This window comes from Stegodyphus dumicola, chromosome 7 (genome assembly GCF_044657685.1).
Source record: "Stegodyphus dumicola isolate Sdum_Otavi_A_Nest chromosome 7, ASM4465768v1".
NCBI lineage: Eukaryota > Metazoa > Arthropoda > Arachnida > Araneae > Eresidae > Stegodyphus > Stegodyphus dumicola.
The window spans coordinates 178611043-178634077 of NC_140774.1; the positions used below are offsets into that span (position 1 = coordinate 178611043).

General features: G+C 33.6%; 1 protein-coding gene across 2 annotated transcripts in view; it reads left to right on the forward strand.

Moving 5' to 3' along the window:
• LOC118196989 (uncharacterized) overlaps positions 1–16588 on the forward strand; it is a 63175-nt gene extending 46587 nt beyond the window's left edge. For both annotated transcript variants that reach the window (XM_085821122.1, XM_085821121.1), the window contains exons 12-15: positions 3158–3227; positions 6664–6740; positions 7083–7271; positions 16033–16588. In XM_085821122.1, coding sequence (XP_085677248.1) covers positions 3158–3227; positions 6664–6740; positions 7083–7271; positions 16033–16180 — 484 coding nt within the window. In that variant the 3' untranslated portion in view covers positions 16181–16588. The remainder of the gene's footprint in view (positions 1–3157; positions 3228–6663; positions 6741–7082; positions 7272–16032) is intronic.
• Positions 16589–23035: the final 6447 nt, after the last annotated feature.

The window sequence follows — 23035 nt, forward strand, 5'->3', positions numbered from 1 at the left end:
TATTTTTGCCTTGTCGCGAAGTGAAAACTGAATTAATTGAATGAGAAATACTCAATCGTATGTGAAAAACTGTTTCTTTTTTGTTTTGTTTGCTTAATTTCTTTTATACATCGTTCTAGCTTTATTATAGTATTTGAATAGAACATGTGGCAACGATTAGATAATTCTTTAAATGATATAAATTTTGTGCATTCTGAGTTATAATATGAACGAAATATAATACTGTTAAGTGAACCTAGCGTCAGAGTATTGCTATGGTAAACAAAGTAAATTTTAAAGAATGCATTTATTCTATTGTGGTTTATGCGATGTCGGCGAAGTAGGTTTAATTCAATCTAATAAGTTTAAATGAAATGAAAAAAAAAAAAAAATGCGTATAATTTAATATTCCGTACAAGAAAGTCATGTGATGTACACATCAGATTTTTTAATATACATTTTGCGAAGCATTCTTAACAGTTTAGTGAAAAGATAAAAAATTTTAAACATATTTGAATACACTGATGATTGTTCAGTTCCAATAAGCATATGCTGTAACGCTATTCACTATAACGCACCTTTTGATAATATAAGGCTGAGATTCAAAATAATTTATTTTAAGTAAATGATACAATGGAAATCCTTTGTTTATATAGACAAAAGACTTATTTATTAATACTTCTGAGTTGTTTAAATGATCCAGATTACTTCTTTAATTACAAATGTTTCAAGACTGAAACATTTTCTTTCATTTAAGTTGCCATTTTGTATTTATCCGCTTTTAGCTGGTATCAGTAGTAAACATTTTATAATAACTTATAGAATAGAAAAAGGATCTGGCATTTATACTAATAAAGGTTTATTTAAAATTCCGAGCTTCAACTTTTTCTAAGTTTTTTAATTCAATGTATAATGAAACTACTCAGTTTCATTATACAATGAATTAAAAAAAAATTGTGCCACGATATCGCACTTAATTGATCTTTTATTGCAATTTCAGAAATAAATTTAATAGCATAAGCTTTCGAACTATTACAGATTTAATTTTGTGATAGATTTGCTATACGCACAAAATCTAAATTTTTATATTTTCCCGCAGGAAAAAGTTTTCAAAGAGTGCTCTTTATAGCCAAATTAATAAAACAAAGACAAAGAAAAAATTGTCATACTTCAAATTAGAAGAGACACACACCAATGTAAAATTAAAAGTTAAGCAAAACAACAACCATATTTTGTCTTAACCTTTGAATAAAACTCTGTTGATTTTGAGGGCAATCCAATCTTTCTTCTTCTAGAGGAAACGAAAATCTGTTCATAATTCAGAATATTTTGCTCCTGAATAAGAGGAACCTGTGTCTGGTCACCCTCGAAACTGACAGAGATTTATTTTCTGCGCCAAAGCGAGATTGTTGTTTTGCTTAATTTTAAACATCTCCATGTTTTTAGAATTAAATTATACATCGTTAATTGATTTTTTTATAAAGAATTCGGGATTCTAGAAATATTGCACCAAAGACAGTTATTATTTAATTCCAAAACGTAAGTGAATTTTTAATACAAAATTGTGAATCATATTGCATACAATCAAAATACCTACACTGTAAGCCAGAGGAGTTGAAGAGGTAAATATAGTCTGTAAATTTACATTTTCAGAATACAAAATATCAACAATTTTATGTAATGAAATTCAATTTTTACGCGATCCTTGAAATAAAATTTTTCTCCTTTTTCTTTGGAAAAATTTTCTCATGTCTAACTTTCCATAATTCAAGATAAGATTAGTATATTAAAAGCTCTATGTATGACGTTTAGCTTTATAAGTTTATAATATTATTCGTAGAGGGTCCATACAAAATTTTCATATTAAATATGAATAAATGCAGCATATGTATTATTATAGTCCGTCAGCGGTAAAGCGGTAAAAAGCACCGAACACTGGTAGTTCGGTTCGGGGTTCGAGTCCCAGCGAACGGGCTGGCTGCATGGACGGTTTCGCGGTTTTTCCCGTGTGTACTGTGGTTGCGAGCCAGTTTCCCTTAAAAAGACCTCCACAGAGCATCCCTCCGTTTCCGCCCACCAGCGGCCGAGCGGTAAAGTCGCTGAACACTGGTAGTTCGGTCCGAGGTTCGAATCCCGCGAACGGGCTCTCTGCATGGGTGTTTTCGTTGTTTTTCCTATGTGTAACGTGTATATGAGCCAGTTTCCCTTAGAAAGTCCTCCACGAAGGCATCCCTCCCTTTATGCAGATAGCCCTCGAGGCTTTGCCGTAATTAAATAACCTAACCTAACCCTCCCTTTCCGTGTAGTACCTAGGGCGGAGCATGTATACTACCAGAATAGTCAAATAATATAGTCTAGAATCCTATATTATTCGTTTAATTACTTGGATTGGAACCGTGGATCTAAGGCAATCGTTTAAGTGATAGTTTAAAAGTGATAATCATGCAATTTTTCTGATTGTATGAATATCACTTATACATATTTTTTTCACTATCACTTTCTGAAATACCCCGTGTTATTATTAACATTACTCAAATGTACTATGTTTCACTAATTACGTTTGGGAAACGGAGACACAAAAATACACAATGTTTTTTAATAAGCAGTCGTACTTTTTATTTCATACTTAGTTTAAGAATAAGAAGATAAAAATATTTATCGCAGCATATTCTAAGTAACCAAAAACTTTTTTTCTTGTAGTTTATGGTTTCGACTTCACTCTATTTCACATAACGGAAAGCATGTGTTATAATATATAGCTACATTGAATATCGTTAGAATTTTCTATTTCGATATAAACTTTAGCTTACTTTTATTTCATTCATATTGTAGAAACATTAGGTATTTTTTGAAAGTATGAAAAATGAAAAATGAGCAATGCCCTCGCAGGGACTCGAACCACGGACCTCTCGAATTCGCGTCGAGCGTGCTGACCAGTACTCTACGAAGGCATGCTAAGAAGGCGGGAATAATACATTATATTATGACCTTGAACTCGATAAGATATAGCTGTTCATGCTCATAAAATATTCAAAATAAGGCGAAGAAAGTTAATAGTTTAGATCGATTTTCGTGAAACGTCAAAAGGCGTTTGAAATTATTAACTAAATGCTACTTTTCATATAATCAAGCACTATTCAATAATTAAATGAAATTTTAAAGCTGTTTGCATTTGCAGAATTGTTGATGAAGATGGATGGAATATGCTTCATCTTGCAGCTTCAAAAGGTTTGGACCAATTTATTGAGGTAAGTTGAGATAAGTAAAAATGTTCCGCACACTGATAGTTTGAAAACCTTTGTAAAATGTAGCAAATCATAATGTTCTTGCTGGCAGAAGGCAGCTTTACTCATATGTTTCTTAAAGACATTATTTGCTTCAGGCGGTGTCGTATTTTACAGCATGTTAAAGAGCTATCTAAAATCAGATTAATATCAAATTAAAAGCAAATTGTCAGGTTACTGGTGTTACCGAATAAATAATGCATTTAAATTAAAAACGATATAAAGAGGGAAGGTTTTAGCATACAGGAAAAAATACAAGGCATAATGCTTAGAAGGAGAGCTAATCACGACGACGATAATTACCACGGCGTTTTAAGAGTTTAATGCTGTATGCAATAATCCACAATTTTTCAAGTGCGTCTAAGCCTAATTTTTGTTTACCATAACGGCCATAATTGTTTACATTTGAAACATAGCAGAATAATGGATTTGTTGCCAATCTTGAGAAACTTAGCTTCGCAACAAAAAAGTAACATCTACTTTTATTTTATTATTGCGAATTAAATTATGATTAATTCATTCTGGAATTATCATTTAAGTTATTAGCTTGTTTTTACGTAGGAACTGTAATTTTAATTGTAAATTTAAAAACATTAACTGTACTTGATGTTTTATGTTTTTATATACTTTTCAATTTTTAATGAAAATATTTTGAATTTTTATGTATTTTTGCCTTGCCGCGAAGTGTGAACTGAATAATTAGTGGTGCATGCGCATTAGGTAAGCGATGCGGAATCGTATGTGAAAAATTGTTATTTATTTAATTTATTTTATATATCGTTTAAGATTTATTGTAGTATTTGAAAAGAACTTGTGGTAATTCTTCAGAGGATAAAACTTTTGTGCACTCTGAGTGATAAAGTGAATGAGATGTAACGCTGTTAAGTGAACCTAGTGCCGAAGTGTCGCTATGGTAAATAAATAAAGTGAACTTTAAAGAGTGTATTTATTCTGTTGTGGTTTATGCGCTATCGAAGAAGTAGATTTAATTCAAAATTCGTTAAATGTTAATTCAATATGTTTAAATGAAATGCAGGTGAATTGCATATAAGTTAATGTTCCGTGCAAGGAAGTCATGTGGTGTACACACCTGATTTTTTCTAAAACGGATTGTAAAATGGATTCAAAAGACATCTTCTTCGTGACGTCTATATATATGTATCTCGCATAATTCAAAAACTAGTATCCTCAGAAGGTTGAAATTTTGTATTTGGGACTGCTATAACACGTAGCTGTGCACCTCCCTTTTTTGGTTGCAATCGGCAGCACCAAACATATACACTCGGTCACGAAAAATGTATGCACTAAGAAGAAATCGAGTCACAATCACAAAACTCGGCCAGAATGTAGTCTGGTTATGCAAAAGATTTAAATTTGCATACCTCTTACCAGACTACATTCCTGCTTTGATAACAAAGGTAATGAGACAAGGGTACTGGGATGCGCAGGAGGGTTTAAAAACATGATTATTCATGCGTAGGGTTATTCAAGCGAATCTGTCGACTTGGATGGACGGTATTGTGACTAGCCTGTGAGACGTAACCGGCGGCAATACGAACAGTTGTCGGACCTGTCGTTGGTTCGTTAGGAGCACGGCAATTCACCGGGAGCTTAAAAGTTCTTAAATTCAAATCTATATTCCAAAGATTTCTGGAAAAGTTTTTATGAAAATTCCAGATGTGCAAAACAGCACCATTCCTGTGTTAATCTACGATTATGAAAGTCACGATAATCGTAGAAGGCCGCTTGAGGTTCTTCGCCACCTAAATCAATAATGTTTTGCTAACTCATATTTGTAACTGGTATATACATATGTCCGTTCATGTTCTTGTTACATTTTTGATTTGTATTGTAATTGTTATTATTATTATTATATTATGTATTGTTCTTGTACACTTACTAACACTCTCACTATCCTTCAGAAACTGTTCTTGGCAAATACTGGCACTTCTTTTTTATCCTGTAAATAATTTCAATTTAATTACGGCTATAAAATTGGGCACATACTCTCCGACTTCAACGGCTGACAGTTCCAGGCGTTAGTCTCGTTCGGACTGTTTTCGTGTATATCATACTATGGAACCCGAGCTGCACATTCTGTTAAAAACTGTGATTATGTGTTCACTCATCTTAGAACTATTAGGAACTTTTACGGAATCGAATATCGACACTGCAACTATTCCTGGTTAGCGATTACACGCTGGAACCCATCACAGCGAACCACTCACGTTTTCCTGAGCCGACTTTGAGAAGGGGCATACAGTAGGTCTCAGAGACGCAAGTTGGTCGAACAGGCGTATCGGCCGCCACGTTTGTCGGAGCGATAATGGTAGTTACTGTAAAGGCCCTTATTTTCGCGATTTTCGCAAGCCCGTCGTAATCGCGAAAATTTAAGCCTCGCGAAATACTTTTTTTCCGGCCTCAAATAATAATAAAAAAGCAGAAATTTTTCACTTACCCAAAATTTAATGATTTATTGCACAGTTACAAGCTTTTTCTTGACAACCTTTCTTTCTTATAACTATTTTTTGAATAATATACAACTATATTTCTCGAATATAAAACAATAAAATTAATAGAAGGCAGCTCATTCACTTAAAATACTATTTATACCAGCTTCTTTGAAGCCATTCAAAATTATCTCATGTTTGGCTTCAATATCGTTAAATACGTGCACAAACCAAGAAGCGTGAATCGGTTTCAGTCGAGATATTCGCAAGTCCACAGATTCCTTTTCCTGAAGAAATTGAAACTCATTAAAATACCACTCAATAAACTCATTCTTGAGCAAACGCTTGAACTCGCCATTTAGGTGGGAACGGGGGAGGACAAACTTTTGGGACAAAAGGAAGTTTCTTAAAATGCTTTATGCAAAAGACGTACTTTTAGAATTTTTCAACTTTCTCAACTTTATTTAGGTGTTTTTGAAATTTTTCAACTTTCGGTTCTGTTCATAGAAAATTCGCGAAATTTTCAACTCGTGAAATCACCGATATATTCATTTTCGCGAAAATTTCGGCCCGCGAAAATAAGGGCCTGTACAGTACTTGGTGTTGGCGACAATGGATCACGGAAGGGATAGTGTACCGTCGCGGTGGGTCAGCATGTCCCAGGAACACAAATGAGCGCCAGGATGCGCAATAATATTAGTACACATCCGCACTAACAACGTCCCTAGCATCGATTCGACGTCATTTACCATCTTCCAGGCATCCGGTGGTATCAAGGAAAACCATTTTCAGACGACTGGCTGACGATAGTATATGCTGCCGATGATTTCTTTTCTTTCTCTGCAGCTTCCTGTGAGGCCTCTTGAATAATTTAAGTTACTTAATTAATGTGATTCTAGACTTTTACAAGCTAGTTCATTATTTTCTAATTGATTAATTTTCTAAATTAGGTTCTCCTTAGCTTAGGAATACCCATAGAAAGTATGACTAAAGATGGATTAACTGCTTTGTGGTTAGCCATCATGAAGTAAGTGTACCTTATATAAATGCTTTTTTAATCTTCTGTATGAGAATATAATAATAATTAATTAACACGACTCTAAAATAATTATCTGTTTTTTAAAAAAAGACATTGTTAATTTTTTTTAGGGACACAAGCATAAGTAATTTGATTTGAAGTTAAAGAAGATGCATTTTGGTTTTGTAACACATTTGCAAATTTGTATAATTTAATGGAATTTAAAAAAATAATAATAAAAAGTTTTATGTATTCTTTAAAAAAATCATCAATGATCTATGTTAATCTTTTAAAAATTAGTATTATAAACAAATAAATTAGCTCTGATTATACTTTTCAATGTATTTTCAGCAATCATCTGAAGTGTTGTCAAGTACTTTTGAAGCATGGTGCTAACATACCTGCAAACGAATACGGTAAAATGAATTACGATGATTTCAAGAACCCGATATCAACGCCTATTAAACGCCTACTGGGAAAATACGAAGATAACTTTACAAAAGTCCAGAAACTTGCGGAAGTATTCAATCAAATTGGAAAGTAATTTCTATTTTTATCATAAATTTTTGCAAATAGTCTTCTCGTGTTTCTTCAAACAAAAAATCGCTGAATTGACAATAAATATTATTTGTTTTAGGTTCTAACCTATTATTATTACTTATTATTACTAATTTTTTATTGAATAGCTATTGCTTTTAACGTGACTTTTTGCAGCGTAATATGAATTTTTTATCATTAAGAACAGTTAAGTATTGCAGCTGATGAAAAAAATGCAGTTTGAAAGCTTCGGATTGAAGTTTAAGAATTGTGATCTGGGCAAGGAGATTCAGTTTAACTCCTGAAAGAATTTTAACTTAAGCAGTTACAGTAGGCCTATGTTTAAGTAATAGGCCAAAGTAATAGACCTAGTTTAAGAATAAGTTTCTGAAATCAAAAATTCAGACGAATTCAGAAATTAAAGTTCAAAAATTAAACCTGCACAAATGCCTTTTGCTTAAAAACCACCTGTTCAAAACGACAAAGCTAAATGACAAAAACAAAATGTGCTATAATATTATTTCTGTGTAAATTAATCCCACGTGAAGATCTGGTGTAAATATAAGAAAAAAAATGAATTATTCACTATGCTATTACAGCTGAGAGCTTAATGCTTTCTTACTGCGAAACCGTCCTCGTTTGGTCAAGGTCACAAGTTCTCGCAATAGTTTTAGCTTTTTTTGCAAAAATAAGCATTTCATCTAAAGTACAGATATAAATTTTTTAAATTTACTCATAATAAATTAAATAAGCTGTGCGATTAAAATCTAGATGATCTTCTAAAATGTCTGTAGCTACTTAACGTTTTCAGACATTTCTACGCTTGTACTTATGAGTGCATGTTCGTATGTATATTCAAAGATATTTAGTTATCCACAAAATAAACCATGAAATGAGTCTGACGTGTTAATAAGAGATTACTCTTAAACTTCATGAATAAAAGTTAGGATATACGGTGAAGCTAGCTTAAAAGAACTTGTATAATCGACACGATAAGATAAAATCTCTAATAGCACATTGAAAGAATGGTTCTATTAAGTTTTCGACTGAAGATTAAACTTTTCGGGCAATTTCGATCCTTGGCCTTCCATTACTGTGGACGTTATGGTTTACAGATATTTCCTGAATGCTCCAAAGCTAACGTTCATGTTCATATGAAGAAACTCTGAAATAACTGAGAATATGAACAATGCGTCCAGCAACGAATTGTTCTCGATCAGATGGTGCTAAGTAGCGTGGCAATGTTTACCTAGCTTCTTAGTATGAAACGTCCTACAAATAGTTAGTCATTGGGTGACGAAAACTGAATGCTATATATTAATCATTAACTCAAATTCACAGTATGTGAATTAAATGAAAAAGAAATCTCAATACCGAAGATGGAACTTACTCCATCTGCGTTTATTATACAGAAGGTCCGGGTCCGTGAAGCTAACCTTTTTCCCTTAATTGGACAACAAACTGCACATTTACAAAACTTTATTGCGTCTCATCCACAGTTATGCTTGTCCCGTTTGGGCATACTCTTGCACAACCAACCGAAAGCAACTTCAGACTGTGCAGAAATTGCCTCCTAAAACAAATCGCTTCCTGCTTGTGGTTTCTTTGGAACAACGTAAGCAGTGAAGAACTGGACATAGTACAACTTACATCAGTTGGCACAAAACTTTTATTGGAATCTTAAGAACTCATACAATAGTATCACTTCTATCTATAATTACGATTATAATTTTCGTAATTATGTGAAGTGGCCAATGGACATAAGTAGATGAATAATATTATTTACTGGGGGTTATTACGAAAAGCATGTACGATGACAGTACTACATCATAAAGAAATACTTTACAAATTGTTAAAAATTTGAAAATAGGACATCTTGTATTTTTACCCGAGAATGCTCATGTACAGAGGCTGTTCGCACATTTTTTAGACGATTTTGGTAAGCTGTAATAAAAAATCGTTCGCTGCAAAAGACATAATTGCAATTGTACTATGTTTTTAAAAGTCAAAATTATCGTCTGTGGCTTGAAAGTTTTGTTTTTATTCAAAATGGCGAATTTAACAAAGCAGTGGTTCGAGGGCTACATTTACGCTCTTTCCGAAGAGAACTATGTATACTCCGTTATCCAAAAACGATGCGAGAGTCATGGGTTTGTGATATCTAAAGCGTCGATAGGTAATATCATTAACAAGAAAGGAAAAAAAAAACGTCAGATTGGAGCCTCAAGTGGGACAAAAATTCCAAACAAGTATCCAAGGAAAAAACGGACATCTTTGACTGTTGCAAAGGTACGTTGTTTAATGTCAAAAGAAAATCCCCCTAGTCAAAGGATAGTTACAAAATCATTAAAATGCTCGGTGTCCACTGTAAAAAAAATGATAAACGTTGATTTAAATCTTAAGAAAGCGAAAAAACGCAATGTGCATCGTCTTCTTCCAAAGCATATCGCTCAACGCAGAACACGCTGCAGAATTATATATGAGAAACACTTATCCAAAGAAAAATGGAAAACAATTGTCACAATAGATGAAGCATGGATGTATTTAAATGATTTTAACAAAAAAAAAAAAAAAAAAAGATTAATTTATTATCATAAAAGGGGAGAAAAAAATTTAAGAACATGGTTCAAAGAATCGAAAGAAAGTTTTTCTAAGGGATTCATGATTGTTGCTGGTTTTTCTTATAATGGCAAGTTAAAAATAAAGAGAGTGCAAAAAAATGTCAAGATTAACTCAAAATACTATCAGGAACATATTTTATCGCCAATTTTTCTGAATGAAATACCATCGCTTTACTCACAGTGCCATCCATCTGTGAGACTCCATCAGGACAAAGCTAGCAGTCACACATCAAAATCCAAAGTAAATTTCCTAAAAGAAATGGAACAAAAAACTGTTATCAAAGCCATACCCTCAAAACCCTAACAGGACTCTGGAAAGCTGTTTGGGAGGAATGGGATAGAATACCTCTTCTGCCACTTCAAAAGGCATTATTATCTTGGAAATTGCGGTGTCGAAAGATAGTTCAGAATAAGGGATGTCAAATAGAACATTTAAAACACAATTTTATGTAATTTATTTTTGTGAATACAATATATATCGTCTAAAAAATGTGTGAACAGCCTCTGTATGTTGTTGCAGTACCTGTTAGAAACGGAAGCTAGAACCGAGTTCAGTCATCCATCCACAATATTTCTTCAGATCTAACTCCTTCACACTATCCTTTGCACTGTTATTTATTTTGGAGCTTGAAAGCCCCAAAATAAATGATAGTGCAAAATAACTATTTTGGGGCTTGAAATATTATTTTGGGCTTGAAAATATTTTATTTTTCAAGCCCAAAATATGGAAATTTTATTTAAAATATTGAATTTATTGAAGGTTTTAAAAGGAGGTCTCGCCATAGATGTCAAGAGACTGTAAATAATGAAAGCCTGTGCGAGCAATAAAAAGTTTTGAATGTATAAGAAATAAAATTTTGTTTGACCAAATTTCCACTAGATAGTCTAGTAATGAAAAACTGCTAAATGGATAATGCTTTCGATTTTTGGACTACACAAAATCATTTAAGAGTTCTCATTCTATGATATAAAATAATTAGAAGAAAAAATAGGGACATTTTAATCATTTCAATAAAAATCAAATAAAATTCTATTTCTATACACATATGTACATATTTAATAAATGCTGGGCATTTATAATTATGTAACTTCATATTATTACTATTTTAAACAAAGTATACTAAATATCACTACTATAGCTTAATGTTTTAAAAATAGTATTGGGAAAAAATTACTAAAAAAAAAAAAAAAATATCTAACGAATATTAACGAAATTGAAAAACGTCTGAGAAATATAATCTTGCAGATCGTATTAAACGTAAGTGTTTCTAGTTTATTTTTGGAAGTTTCGTGCTACTGGTCAATTAGAAAGACATACTATTATGCATTGCGACATTAAAGGAATATTATTCGATGTCGAACCAGCTGACTGTAGCAATTAAAAATCAAGGACACTTTTATAAAAAATGTTAAATGCAATGTATTAGCCAAATAGTCGGAAGCTAAAATAGAAAATCTTTTAAGAAAGAACTTGAGTCAAAGCGCTGAATAAAATATGTAATTAAAATTCTTGAAAATCTGACTTTCAGCTTACTTTAGACCAGGGGTCGCCAAACCTTTTTGATCATCGCCCCCTATATAATTTTTCGAAATCTCCATAGACCCCCACAAAGGTAATTTTAAGGTAATTAAAATAAACTATATATTAGTCTAAATATTTAATAAATCAGAAACAGTAAGTAAAGTAGCTACAGATTTTTTACTTCTTAATGAGATAAGTGTGCCTGGTGTTTCTTGGCAAGGTTCGCTATATTGGGTTCGAAATTAGCCAATTTTAACCGTAAAACCCCTCGAAGCTCCACATTTAATTTATTTCTGTTTTTAGTTAAAATTGAATTAACGTGACTGAAACCGGCTTCAACCATATACGAACTTGGAAACGCCAGCATAAATGGCTGAGCCATTTCGTAAAGTTTCACATATTTTTGCTTTATATTTATATTATTCCAAAATTTATGTATTGTCAAAGTTTTAAAAAGCGTTTTTGCTTCAAGATCGGACAATAGTTCAGCAAGCTCATCTTGTATGTTGATGTCGACGTTATCAATTTGCGCCGAAAATCAGGGATGTCGATGTTTTGCAAATCAACAAAGCGCAGTTTAAAATCGTCGCTTAATTTTTGAAGATGATTTGTATATATTTCCAAGTCTTCTTCTTTTATTTTTAATTGTTGCAGATTTGAAAAATACTTATAATCCTTACGTAGCAATGAAGATCTAAATAAATTTAATTTTACTTGGAAGCCTAACAGTATTGTCCGAGCTTGGATAATTGTTACATCTTTTCCTTGCAGTTTTGTTTGAACGTCATTAAATTTTCCAAATAAGTCTGCTAAATAAAAAATATGGTTCTTATTGTTTTGGAGTTCATTGCTTAGAATAGGATTTATTTCGTTCAGAAATTCTGTCGTGGAGTCAAATAAATTGACGAGCCGTTGCAAGCATACACCTCTAGACAACCATCTAACCTCGGTGTGCAGAAGTAATTGGTTAAATAACTCATTGTTTTCCTCACAAAGTTTGGCAAATAATCTTGATTTAAGAGGTTGAGCTTTAATTTGATTAATAGATTTAATACTATGATTAATAGATTTAATATATAGATTTAATACTATAGATTTAATACATACTATGAGTCGTGCAAATTATGAACTGGTCACAAGGTCAAGTTGTGACGTTACGGTATACATACGAAAACCCATAAGGAAAAAAGGGGCAGATTTTTTTCTGATTTATTATTTTATTTTCTATAAAGAATATAATATTAAGTCAATTATAAAAATATTTTAAATTTTTACGTACGCAGTTAGATATGTGTGATTTGCGTATTAAGAACTGTTTTTCCTTCGAGTCCCAATAGACCCCCATTCGACCCCTTGGGACAGATAGACCCCTACTGTTGTTAAATAGACCCTTAGGGGTCTATATAGACCACTTTGGCGACCTCTGTTTTAGTCAATACCCGAATCTTACCATAAATTGGCTTTCTAGCACGAGTAATATGTACTATGCATCAAGAAGTCAAAAGCGATTTTTTTAAAGGGAAAAATTTACTTTTGAATTATGCCGGATAAGAAAAGTTAAAAACATTGATACATATCTTTTTAATACTGATAAATACTTATTCGCGTGACTTAAAAGGGATAATAAAGTAGGCAAATGTAATATACAAATATATTGTTAAAATACAGTGGATGGACAAAAATATGGAAACACCTTGTGAAATGCATGTTTGAAAAGAAAGATTGATTTTAATGAAATATGTAGGTGGCTCTGGCGTGTTTGACTACTGACGCCACCTATACAACTTCGTAAATGTGCTAAACAGTTCAGTTGTTGTCGGAGTACTGTTATGTGAGGTTGTCGTTGCATTATGTCAGAGTTAACAGACTTCGAACGTGGGCAAATTGTTGGAGCACGTATGGTAGGTGCTTCCGTAAGCAAGGTAGCCGAGGTGTTTAGTGTTTCAAGAGGTACTGTATCGAAGATTTATTCCGCATATTTGCAAAGCGGAGAAACATCATCTGCTAAATCACATCGCGGACGAAAATGTGTAGTGAGTGATCGTGACAGACGATCATTAAGGGCAATTGTGACGAAAAATAAGAAGACCACAGCTGCAAAAGTTACTGCTGAAATGAATGTTGTGTTACCGAACCCTGTGAGTACCAAAACAATTAGAAGGGAGCTTCATAAACAGGGAATTGCTGGCCGTGCTGCAATTGAGAAGCCACTCATCAGTAATGGTAATGCCCGTAACAGGAAAAGGTGGTGTTTAAGTCTTAAAGCCTGGACTATAGAGCAGTGGAAGCGAGTAATATGGTCTGACGAGTCTTCTTTCACATTGTTTCCCACTTCTGGCCGAGTTTACGTCTGGAGAACGCCATCTCAAGCCTATAATACAGACTGATTGTTGCCAAGAGTGAAACATGGCGGGGGTTCTGTTATGGTTTGGACAGCCATATCGTGGTTCTCTGCTAGCCCCATGATAACTGTGTCAGGGCACATGACTGCCAAGACTTATGTCAACATTTTGGCCGATCAAGTACATCCCATGGTACAAACTTTGTTCCCCGATGGTGATGGTGTCTTCCAAGACGACAAAGCCCCTGTTCACACAGCTCACATTGTCCAGGACTGGTTTTCTGAGCACGAGGATGAGTTGTCCCATCTCCCCTGGACACCACAGTCACCAGACCTGAATATTATCGAACCTTTGTGGTTTACTTTGGAACGGAAAGTGCGTTCTTGTTATCCACCGCCAACATCGTTATCTGAACTTGCCACCGTTTTGCAGGAAGAATGGTATAAAATTCCCTTGGCAAACATACAGGAACTGTATTTATCCATTCCGAGAAGACTGCAAGCTGTTTTGGATGCCAACGGGTTTCCTACACCATATTAAGCAAAGAAACATGTTTTTTTTAAGGTGTTTCCATATTTTTGTCCAACCCCTGTATGTTTTAAAATTCAGTAAAAGAAGATGTAAATAAAATATAAAAATATATTAATGTGTAAATGAAATTAATAAAAGATAAAATATGTAAATGATTATAATGAACATGTTGTTACAAATTTTATAATTATCAAAGTTTTTTTTCATATCATCAGATTATAAATTGCTAAGAGAGTCAGAGAAATTCTGTAACATAACTAAAAAGGCGAAGGGGAAGAATTTTATATTATTCTGGTGGCATAAAATTTAGTAAATCTGGTTGTAAATACAGAGTAATCTAAAAGTAAATGAAAAAGTAAAAATTAAATAACTTAAAAAGTATATAGACAGAGATAATTCAGTTCATCGACAGTGCACAATCACAGAGATACGCAGAGAGGCGTGCTTTTTTGTTTAAAAGCAGAACGTTTTAAAAGCGATTGTGCAGTCAACTTCGGACTAACCGCAGACGCATTTAGTGGGTTGAGGATTAAACGGACCTTGCCTAAAAAAGTTAAGTTTGGTCGGAAAATTGTTATTGTTGACTAATTCTCACTTGTCTGATCTATAAACAGCCAAGGCCATGAAATCAATTGTGGTAAGGAGCGGAAGATACGCATGTCGTTTGGAAACAGCCATGAGCACTGTAGAAGTGACAGTGCGATTTAGGTCAGTTCCGTCCCCAATTTTGATGGAGAGCATCCCGGAGGGACGGGTCCGAAGGTCTCCCATCCTCTTTCCCTATCACCAACCTCTCTAGAGGACTTTCGGTTCGCCGCATATTTAGTGCCCGCATGCCGCTCGGACACTATACATTTACAAACATTAAAAATGTCATTAAAAGATTCTTTTCCCATTAAAGAAAATTGGATAAAGAAGTTTTAGATGTTTCTATTCATCTTGAAGATTTGATTTAGTTTGGCTTATCTGACTGACTGTGAGGACTATCTGCCCAAAGGAATGGATGTCTTTTATGGGAACTAGCTCGCAAATACGCGTTACACATGGCGAAAATCAGGAAAACCTCTATGCAGCAAACCCGTTCATTGGGAATTTGAACTCGGGTTGAACTACCAGTGTTCAGCTACTTCAGTCGCTGATGAGCCTTTCTTTTGTAGGTGAGAGAATCTCATGACACTCTCTTTCAAAAGGCATTTACCAAATTTTATAAAACCAACTTTGATATAAAGCTGAATTTTGCTCACATTTAAATTTCAAATTGATGTTTGTACTAAATGAATAAAATTTAGACAGACAATCATTAGAGACATTACAGTCTTTTGGGAAAAAAACCCCGAAATTTCATAAAGTGGATAATTTTAACAAACGGAAACCACTTTAATAATCTAATAAATAACTGAACACATAGATACGACCCTTATTTACATAATTTCAATATAATAATTTTTGAAAGATTTGCCTGTAGAATGAAAACTATTAGAAATATCGTAAAAATGCAAAGCAAACAATACGTTTACTCAAATAGCGCCGATATATTAGCGTGGTCCTGGATAGCAATAAATTTTGAACTTCTAGAAATGCGAAACGTAATAAATCGAAGTATTCCTGGATTTGTTTTTGATTCTGTTGTGCGTGGCTTCGGATCTCGAATGGTGCTAAATTTAGAGTAACACTATTAATAATCTTTTGTTCTTTTATCGTATATATTTATCTAGCAGTTTTTCATTCATCTTTCTCTTTTTTATTAGCAAAAGGAAGAAACTTTCCAAAGAATTATCAATTAATTTACTTCAAGCATTAGCTGATTTGACTCTTGAAGAAGAGGAATACGCAGAAAAGAATACAGTAGAAAAGGAAACAAATCACGAACCTACTCAGAAAGACAATAACAGTTAATAAAATCGTATCAATTCAAACAATTTTAAGAATTTTTGTTTCAATATTTAATTTAGCTTCATCATAACCATAAACTTTTGAGTACTTTCTTTGTTTTGTGTTTGCTGCTGTTGCTTGGTGCTGCCTGTTTAATTTAAATTTTCCACTTATCAGAAAAATGATAACTGTTAATTCGAAATGCACATTATCTTGTAAGTAGGTACAGTACGGGTACGCCCTGGAAACACTTTTTCAAAACATATGTTTAATTTATGTATATGTTACTAATATCATAAGCAGATATTAGTTCATTTAAAAAATAATCTGATATTAAATATTTATTTATGAAATATACTGAAAATTCTTCTTTGTTGTTGCTGTTTTGTTTTGTAAACATGGAATGTCGTTAATAAATTTTAATTTTTTGAAGATGCTTAGTCTGATTTTACTCTCCAGAATGCAATCAACCGATTTAATTTATTTTACTGAGTAAGTTTAATAAACTTGATTAATTTTCTTAAATTGTAGGAATAATCAGAAGTTTAAGTGGGAAGAAATATTGTATTCCGATTATGTTAGGAAACTTAATTAAATTACAAAAATAAGATCAAAATCGTGCAGTCGAACTCTTATAAGCGTAATAATCAAATATGAGAGAACTCATAAAAAAGTCATAATTTTCTCATATTTTTCTGATATCTTGAGCTTCATATGAGGTGCGGTGATATGAATTTAGCAGTGCAAGTTAAACTTAGGAAATAAATCGAAATTTTCCTAAATGATCAGTTGTTAGTGAAAGTGTAAGACAACCATCCAACATGTGATTTTCGAAGGGAAATATAATAAACAGGAAATAAAAAAAATGTTCCCGCTTTTCATATTTTTTACTCTTATAATTAAAATAAATTAAATTGACCTATTTTAAATATTATAGGAGGACGAGTTCCCTCAGAAAATTAAGGCCTCGGGGATATGCCCCGCTTAAACTTACGTAAATCAGGTCTTGTGCATAAACTGTGCATCTAAACAGTGAATAAAACATTTAATAACTGAATGAAATAATTCCGTCAATATATTTACTCGAACTATGTGAAAGAAATGGGACCTTGTAAGGTATTTCTCCTGCTTTCTCAGCACGCCTGCGGGGTGTAATAATCAGCCGGCTCGGCGCGTATTCGAGAGGTCCGTGGTTCGAGTCCCGGTGAAGATATTGCTCATTTTTCATATCTCCTGCTTTCAAAAAATACCTAATGGCTCTACAGTGGCGCCTGAACTCAAAAAGGTGGTGGATGATGATTTTCCAGCACCAGGGTTTAGTGATTGGATCCTCTAATACCCAGTCGCCCTTTAAAAGGGGTAATATAAGGTATTTCTCCCGCCTTCTTAGCATGCCTTCTTAGTGTAATAGTCAACACGGTCGGCGCGTATTCGAGAGGTCCGTGGTTCGAGTCCCAGTGAGGACATTGCTCATTTTTCATGCCTCCTGCTTTAAAAAAATACCTAATGTCTCTACAACCTTAAGGGGGCTCATACACCTTAAACCCCTTATGATCTTTGAATATGTGACTGTTTCAAGAATTGGGATATTTTATTTATTTTAATAGCAATTACTTCCAACTTTTTACAGCTGACTACATAATATAGTTGCTTTGGAAAATAGTAACCAGAAAGGTTTTGTTGCCACAAATCTTTTTGTAATTTAATCCTCTTTGTGACAAAATATTTCGCCATGTTTCCACCTTGCGCGCACGATATTTTAAAAACGGCTAATGGTACATACTTGAAATTGGATGAAATTCTTTATAAGGGCACTATTTTCTAACTGAACTAAAAATCTGATGAATATTTTAATATTGAAAAATTTTATGGACGAAAACAATAAAAATTTTTTTTAATAAAATACATTTTATAAACTCAACTCAAAATAAAATATAAATTTAACATGAAATTTTAGAATTTTAGGTTCATGGTAGTTTCCAATAAAAGCTATATATTAAATATGGAATTAAATTATGCAACAGAAGGTTTTAATCTGTGTGCGCAAGGTGGAAACATGACGAAAAATGTTGTCACAAAGCGGATTAAATTATAAAAATATTTGTGGCAACACAAATTTTCTGATTACTATTTCAGAAAGCAGCTATATTATGTAGTCAGCTGTAAAAAGTTGGAAGTAATTGCTTTTGAAATAAATAAGTTATCCAAATTCTTGCAACAGTCACCTATTCGAAGATCTTATTGGTTTTAAGATGTATAAGTACCCTTAACCCATTCGTATAATCGGAAAACCCGGTTAGTTGGGTTATCTTTGTATGCTAACGACGTACAATCAAGTGCGATGAAGTCTGTTTCAACAAATTTAAGGCTTTAGCAAAATTAGTTGAATGTTGCCTTAAAAGAAATGCAAAGTTTATTTTCGGCTACGAAATATTTCCCAAGCTATTAAATGTAACAAAATTTTTGTTCATTATAGCTCATATTTTCACTGAAAGTAAAACTAGCATACATTTTTCCAAATCCTAGACAGAAATTTTTTTTTATTATTTTCCATCCATGATTTAATGCAGAGAAGATTGTAAGATTTGGTACGTCTTTCGGCTGATGTTTTCAACAAAGATTTTAAAATGATTTAATGCTTACTAATTTTTAATATCACCAACAAAGTAAATACCACTAACTAGTTTTACTAGATTAAACCTAATTCACTAACAGCTTACATAATCTACTTAAAAGTATTGTCATACTATTTCCGCTTATTTACAGAAGCGTAAGAATATTATTTGATTATCAATGATAAATAAAGCTAATTATATCCCTGTCAAATGCATTAAACTAACGAAGGTTGATAGCTAATAATTTGTAAAGTTAGTTAATCTTAATTCAGTGGTATAGTATAATCCCCTAACGGCAATTTTAAGAATTTTGGTTTTAATTTTATAAACCTCTTTCTTCATTGATTGAAATGTCTCTGTAGAGACATTAGGTTATTTCGAAACAGGAGACATGAAAAATGAGTAATGCCCTCGAAGGGACTCGAACCACGGACCTTTGGAATACGCGTCAAGCGTGCTGACCACTACACCACGAAGGCATGCTAAGAAAGCGGGAGAAATACCTTATATACTCCCCCTTTTAAAGGGTAACTGTCAATAAGGGGATCCAATCGCCAAATCCTGGTAGTGGAGAATCACCATCCACCACCTTTTTTATTTCGGGTGCCACTGGGACCTCTCGAATAAGCGTCGAGCGTGCTGCCCACTATACCATGAAGGCATGCTAAGAAAGCGGGAGAAATACCTTATATCTCTACATCAAATCTGATATCTTTTATGAACAGATTAGCTTTAAAAAAGGTATTAACTGTTATAACATAATTAGAACAAATTTGCATATATCTTTCTTTAGAGCTTATATTTTTCTTATCGTACTACACACTTCCTACCCATGTTAGTGAAAATTTTATTCTAATTTATATCTCACAAACCAAAATTCTGAAGCACAGCTTCCTCTCTTTGATTTTCCTTCAGAGAAAGATTTTTAACATTTTAATTAGACAGATAATCTTTGACAAATAATTCGATTTAAAACTGAACATCTCAGGTTTAATATAGTCAGCGAAACATTATGAATTGCTTTGAATTTAATGTCCTAGATTTGTTTCCGGTCACAATTCTTATTTAAGAAAGGTATCTAACGTAAGAAGAAGAATTTCGAGAAACAAATTCCAATTCTGCCTCTGCTACATCATTCGAACAGTATAGAGGTATCGATTTCGTTCAGCAGTAAATGAAATCTTACAAGTGGTCTGAGTAAACATTTCTTATCATCAAACCAGGTTTAGCAATGTTGTAATGATAAAAATATATAAAAGCGTATTTTACGGCTTTTGGCGCTTAAGTTTAAGTTAGAATGATCAGTAACAAATGGACGCTGATTCTATGAGTTTTTGCTGTTCATTTTTTTAATGTATGGTTGTCTACATTAACAACAAGATGAGTATTGTTTGCATTTATGCAATACCGTAATTCTTGAAGATTTTAATGTTTGATTTTTTTGACTGTAAAATTTGACCGTAGGGTTTCTCCTTTTATTAATGAAAATAACATTTGAAAACACGATCAAAATTAATATATTAGAACATATCTTAACTTGAAATACTATGTAAAATTAGAAAGAGAGAGAAATGAGCTAAATTATTATGTATGATTATAGAAAATCCATTGTAATAATTCAATAGCTCATGCTCCAATATGCAAAAATCGATAAGAAATACAATGTTTCACCAGGTAATCAAACGGAGTTATATCAAATGTATGATTTAAAAATACTGCAAAAGCATATGAAGAATACAAAGTAAAGTGAACTTATCTAAATAACATGCAAATATATGGTATGTATCCAAGAATTTTACTTTTCAGCACGTTAAAACTGTATGTATAAAGTTGGAAAATATATCCAAAGTATATGTTTTTAATATAAGGTACAAAAGTATGTAAAAGCTACAAAACTAAAATGCTGTGTCTCAATAATACGTGAAAGAATGTAATGTATCCAAAATTCCAGTGCAAAAGTACATTAAAAATGCCGCACACAAATTACATTAAAAAATTTCATACCAAAAATAATATATCTAAATCTAAAAATAATATATATAAATCTGTACGTACACAATATACGTAAATGTAAGAAAAACTGTAAAAATTGTTGAACTAAGGTGTTAAATGTGTAAGAGTTATTAGAATGTGAATCACACTAAGATATATCAAGAAGTTAAATGTTGCCCATATGTGAAAAATGTAATAATTATGAAATGCCTCTCAGGAGAGTATAGAATTTACTCCGAACTCCAGGATGTGGGTCTAGTTTCCCGTGTTTGTATTTAGAATTGTGTCTGTCTTTTCCTTCTTCTTGCGAGTGCATTATCTATCTATCATCTGTGGTGAATCCTAGGAAATATTTTCGGTGATCAGATGACTAAAAGACAAATCAGTTCGGGGTTTCCCGAAAATTGTTTTCAAAGCATGTGCTGGACATTAAAACAAAGTCAAACATCCCACTACTTTTCTGTACACACACTATTCTCTAAAATACGTATAGTAATGTTAGTTATACTCTAAAATGTATGTAAATGTTCCCAAATGCATCGAACACAATGCGTTGTTGGAGGCCGCTGGAGAAGGTTGCGGAAGATTAACACATCATTTATTGGGACTATACCTGCTCACTAGTGGCATAATACAGGGGCTTATTACATTATTCTAGCTTATTAGTTGTTTTCAGAACAGATTTATTGTTCCAAAATAGGGGAAAAAAACAATACAAATTGTTAATGTGAAGTACCCTAAGAAAATTAAAACTTCCTAATACACGCAGAGATTTTTGCTAACTGAGGATAAAATTAAATTTTATTAGAAATAATAGTGAGTAGTTGGATAACAAGAATATTACAATGGTGGCTATTAAAACTGTTATGCAACGAAACGGCATGCAATAAACTTCAAAATTGTATGAAAATTTGCATACTGGGATATTCAAATTATCATTCCAGCGCTTGTACACAAAGCAGGAATAACATCACCTACCTTGTGTATAAGTGAGAGATTGCACAGCAGGTTCCTTATTTGCCAGACCTACCTGGTGGTTCAGTTTTGATAAGCAAAGCGCTTCAATCTGTTCTATCCCCGTCAGGTACTTATCTGTTTTGGAGAATATTCTTTACGGTTGTATCACAAGTCATGCTCTAATGGGACTCGTTCAATAACTGGCAAGAGTTGGGATCACTATCACCTGCTGCAGGCCAGATACCGATCAAGCATCAAAACATCAGGTTCTTCATTTAGAAATCGGGTTTGAACATTGGTTGTTTGTGTAAAGGTCGTGTTGTACCTTGTGTAAGAAAGAGAAACGTACAACCAACATGCATCGGAATTCTATTGTGGTCTACCGGGACTGAGGTTCATCGTTCCACGACATTGCTGCTCGTATTAGTCAGTATCCCATGACTGTCAAGTGAATATGAAATCGATGGGCCCAGCAGGGGGATACTAAAAGCCATACAGGATTTCAGCGCCTGAGGGTTATTACTATCTGAGAGAACAGACATGTTGTCCTCTCAGCCTTGCGGGATTGTACAGCCACGTCATGTACCCTGAGTCAGAAAAGTGGATAGTGTGCAGGACGATAAGGGTGTGCACGAGCAGCAATGACTTCTGAAGCACCACAAACTATCAACCTGGCGACCATTCTTGCGGCTTTCCTTGAAGGTGCAGCAGAGACAGGCAAGCTCACAGTGGTGCGACGAACGACGACACTGGACACACGCGTAGCATCATGTCGTCTTTACAAATAAATTTCAGTTCTGCCCACAGTATCATATGGGAACACCGCAGAGAACAAGCTTGCTAGCTTGCATTCGTCATTGCCATTCGTTCCGAGCACCTGGGGTGTTACTATGGAATGCCATTGGGTACATATCCCAGTCACGTCTTGTTCGCCTAGCCTGTGATGTTTACAATCACCGTTACGTATCTGACGCGCCAAGGCCCGTGACTAAGGCTTTGTCTTTGAAGTTTGCGTGATTCTATTTTTCAACAAGAAATTATGCACGACCGAATGTTTCCCGTGCTGTCCGGACTTTCTTCGATACATAGAATGTTCAACTATTATCCTGACAAGCAAGTTCTCCAGGTTTCTTATCCATTGAGATCAGCTGGTCATGGGTTGCAAAGACGCGCACACCACCATTCTTCAGCCGCTATAATTAATGAAGTCTGTCATAAAACTGAATCAGCATGTAGTGAAGTACCCGTGTGTTCATCCAAGCTTATTTCAACTCGATGCCCAAACGGATTACAGCTGTTATTGCTGCCAAATAGC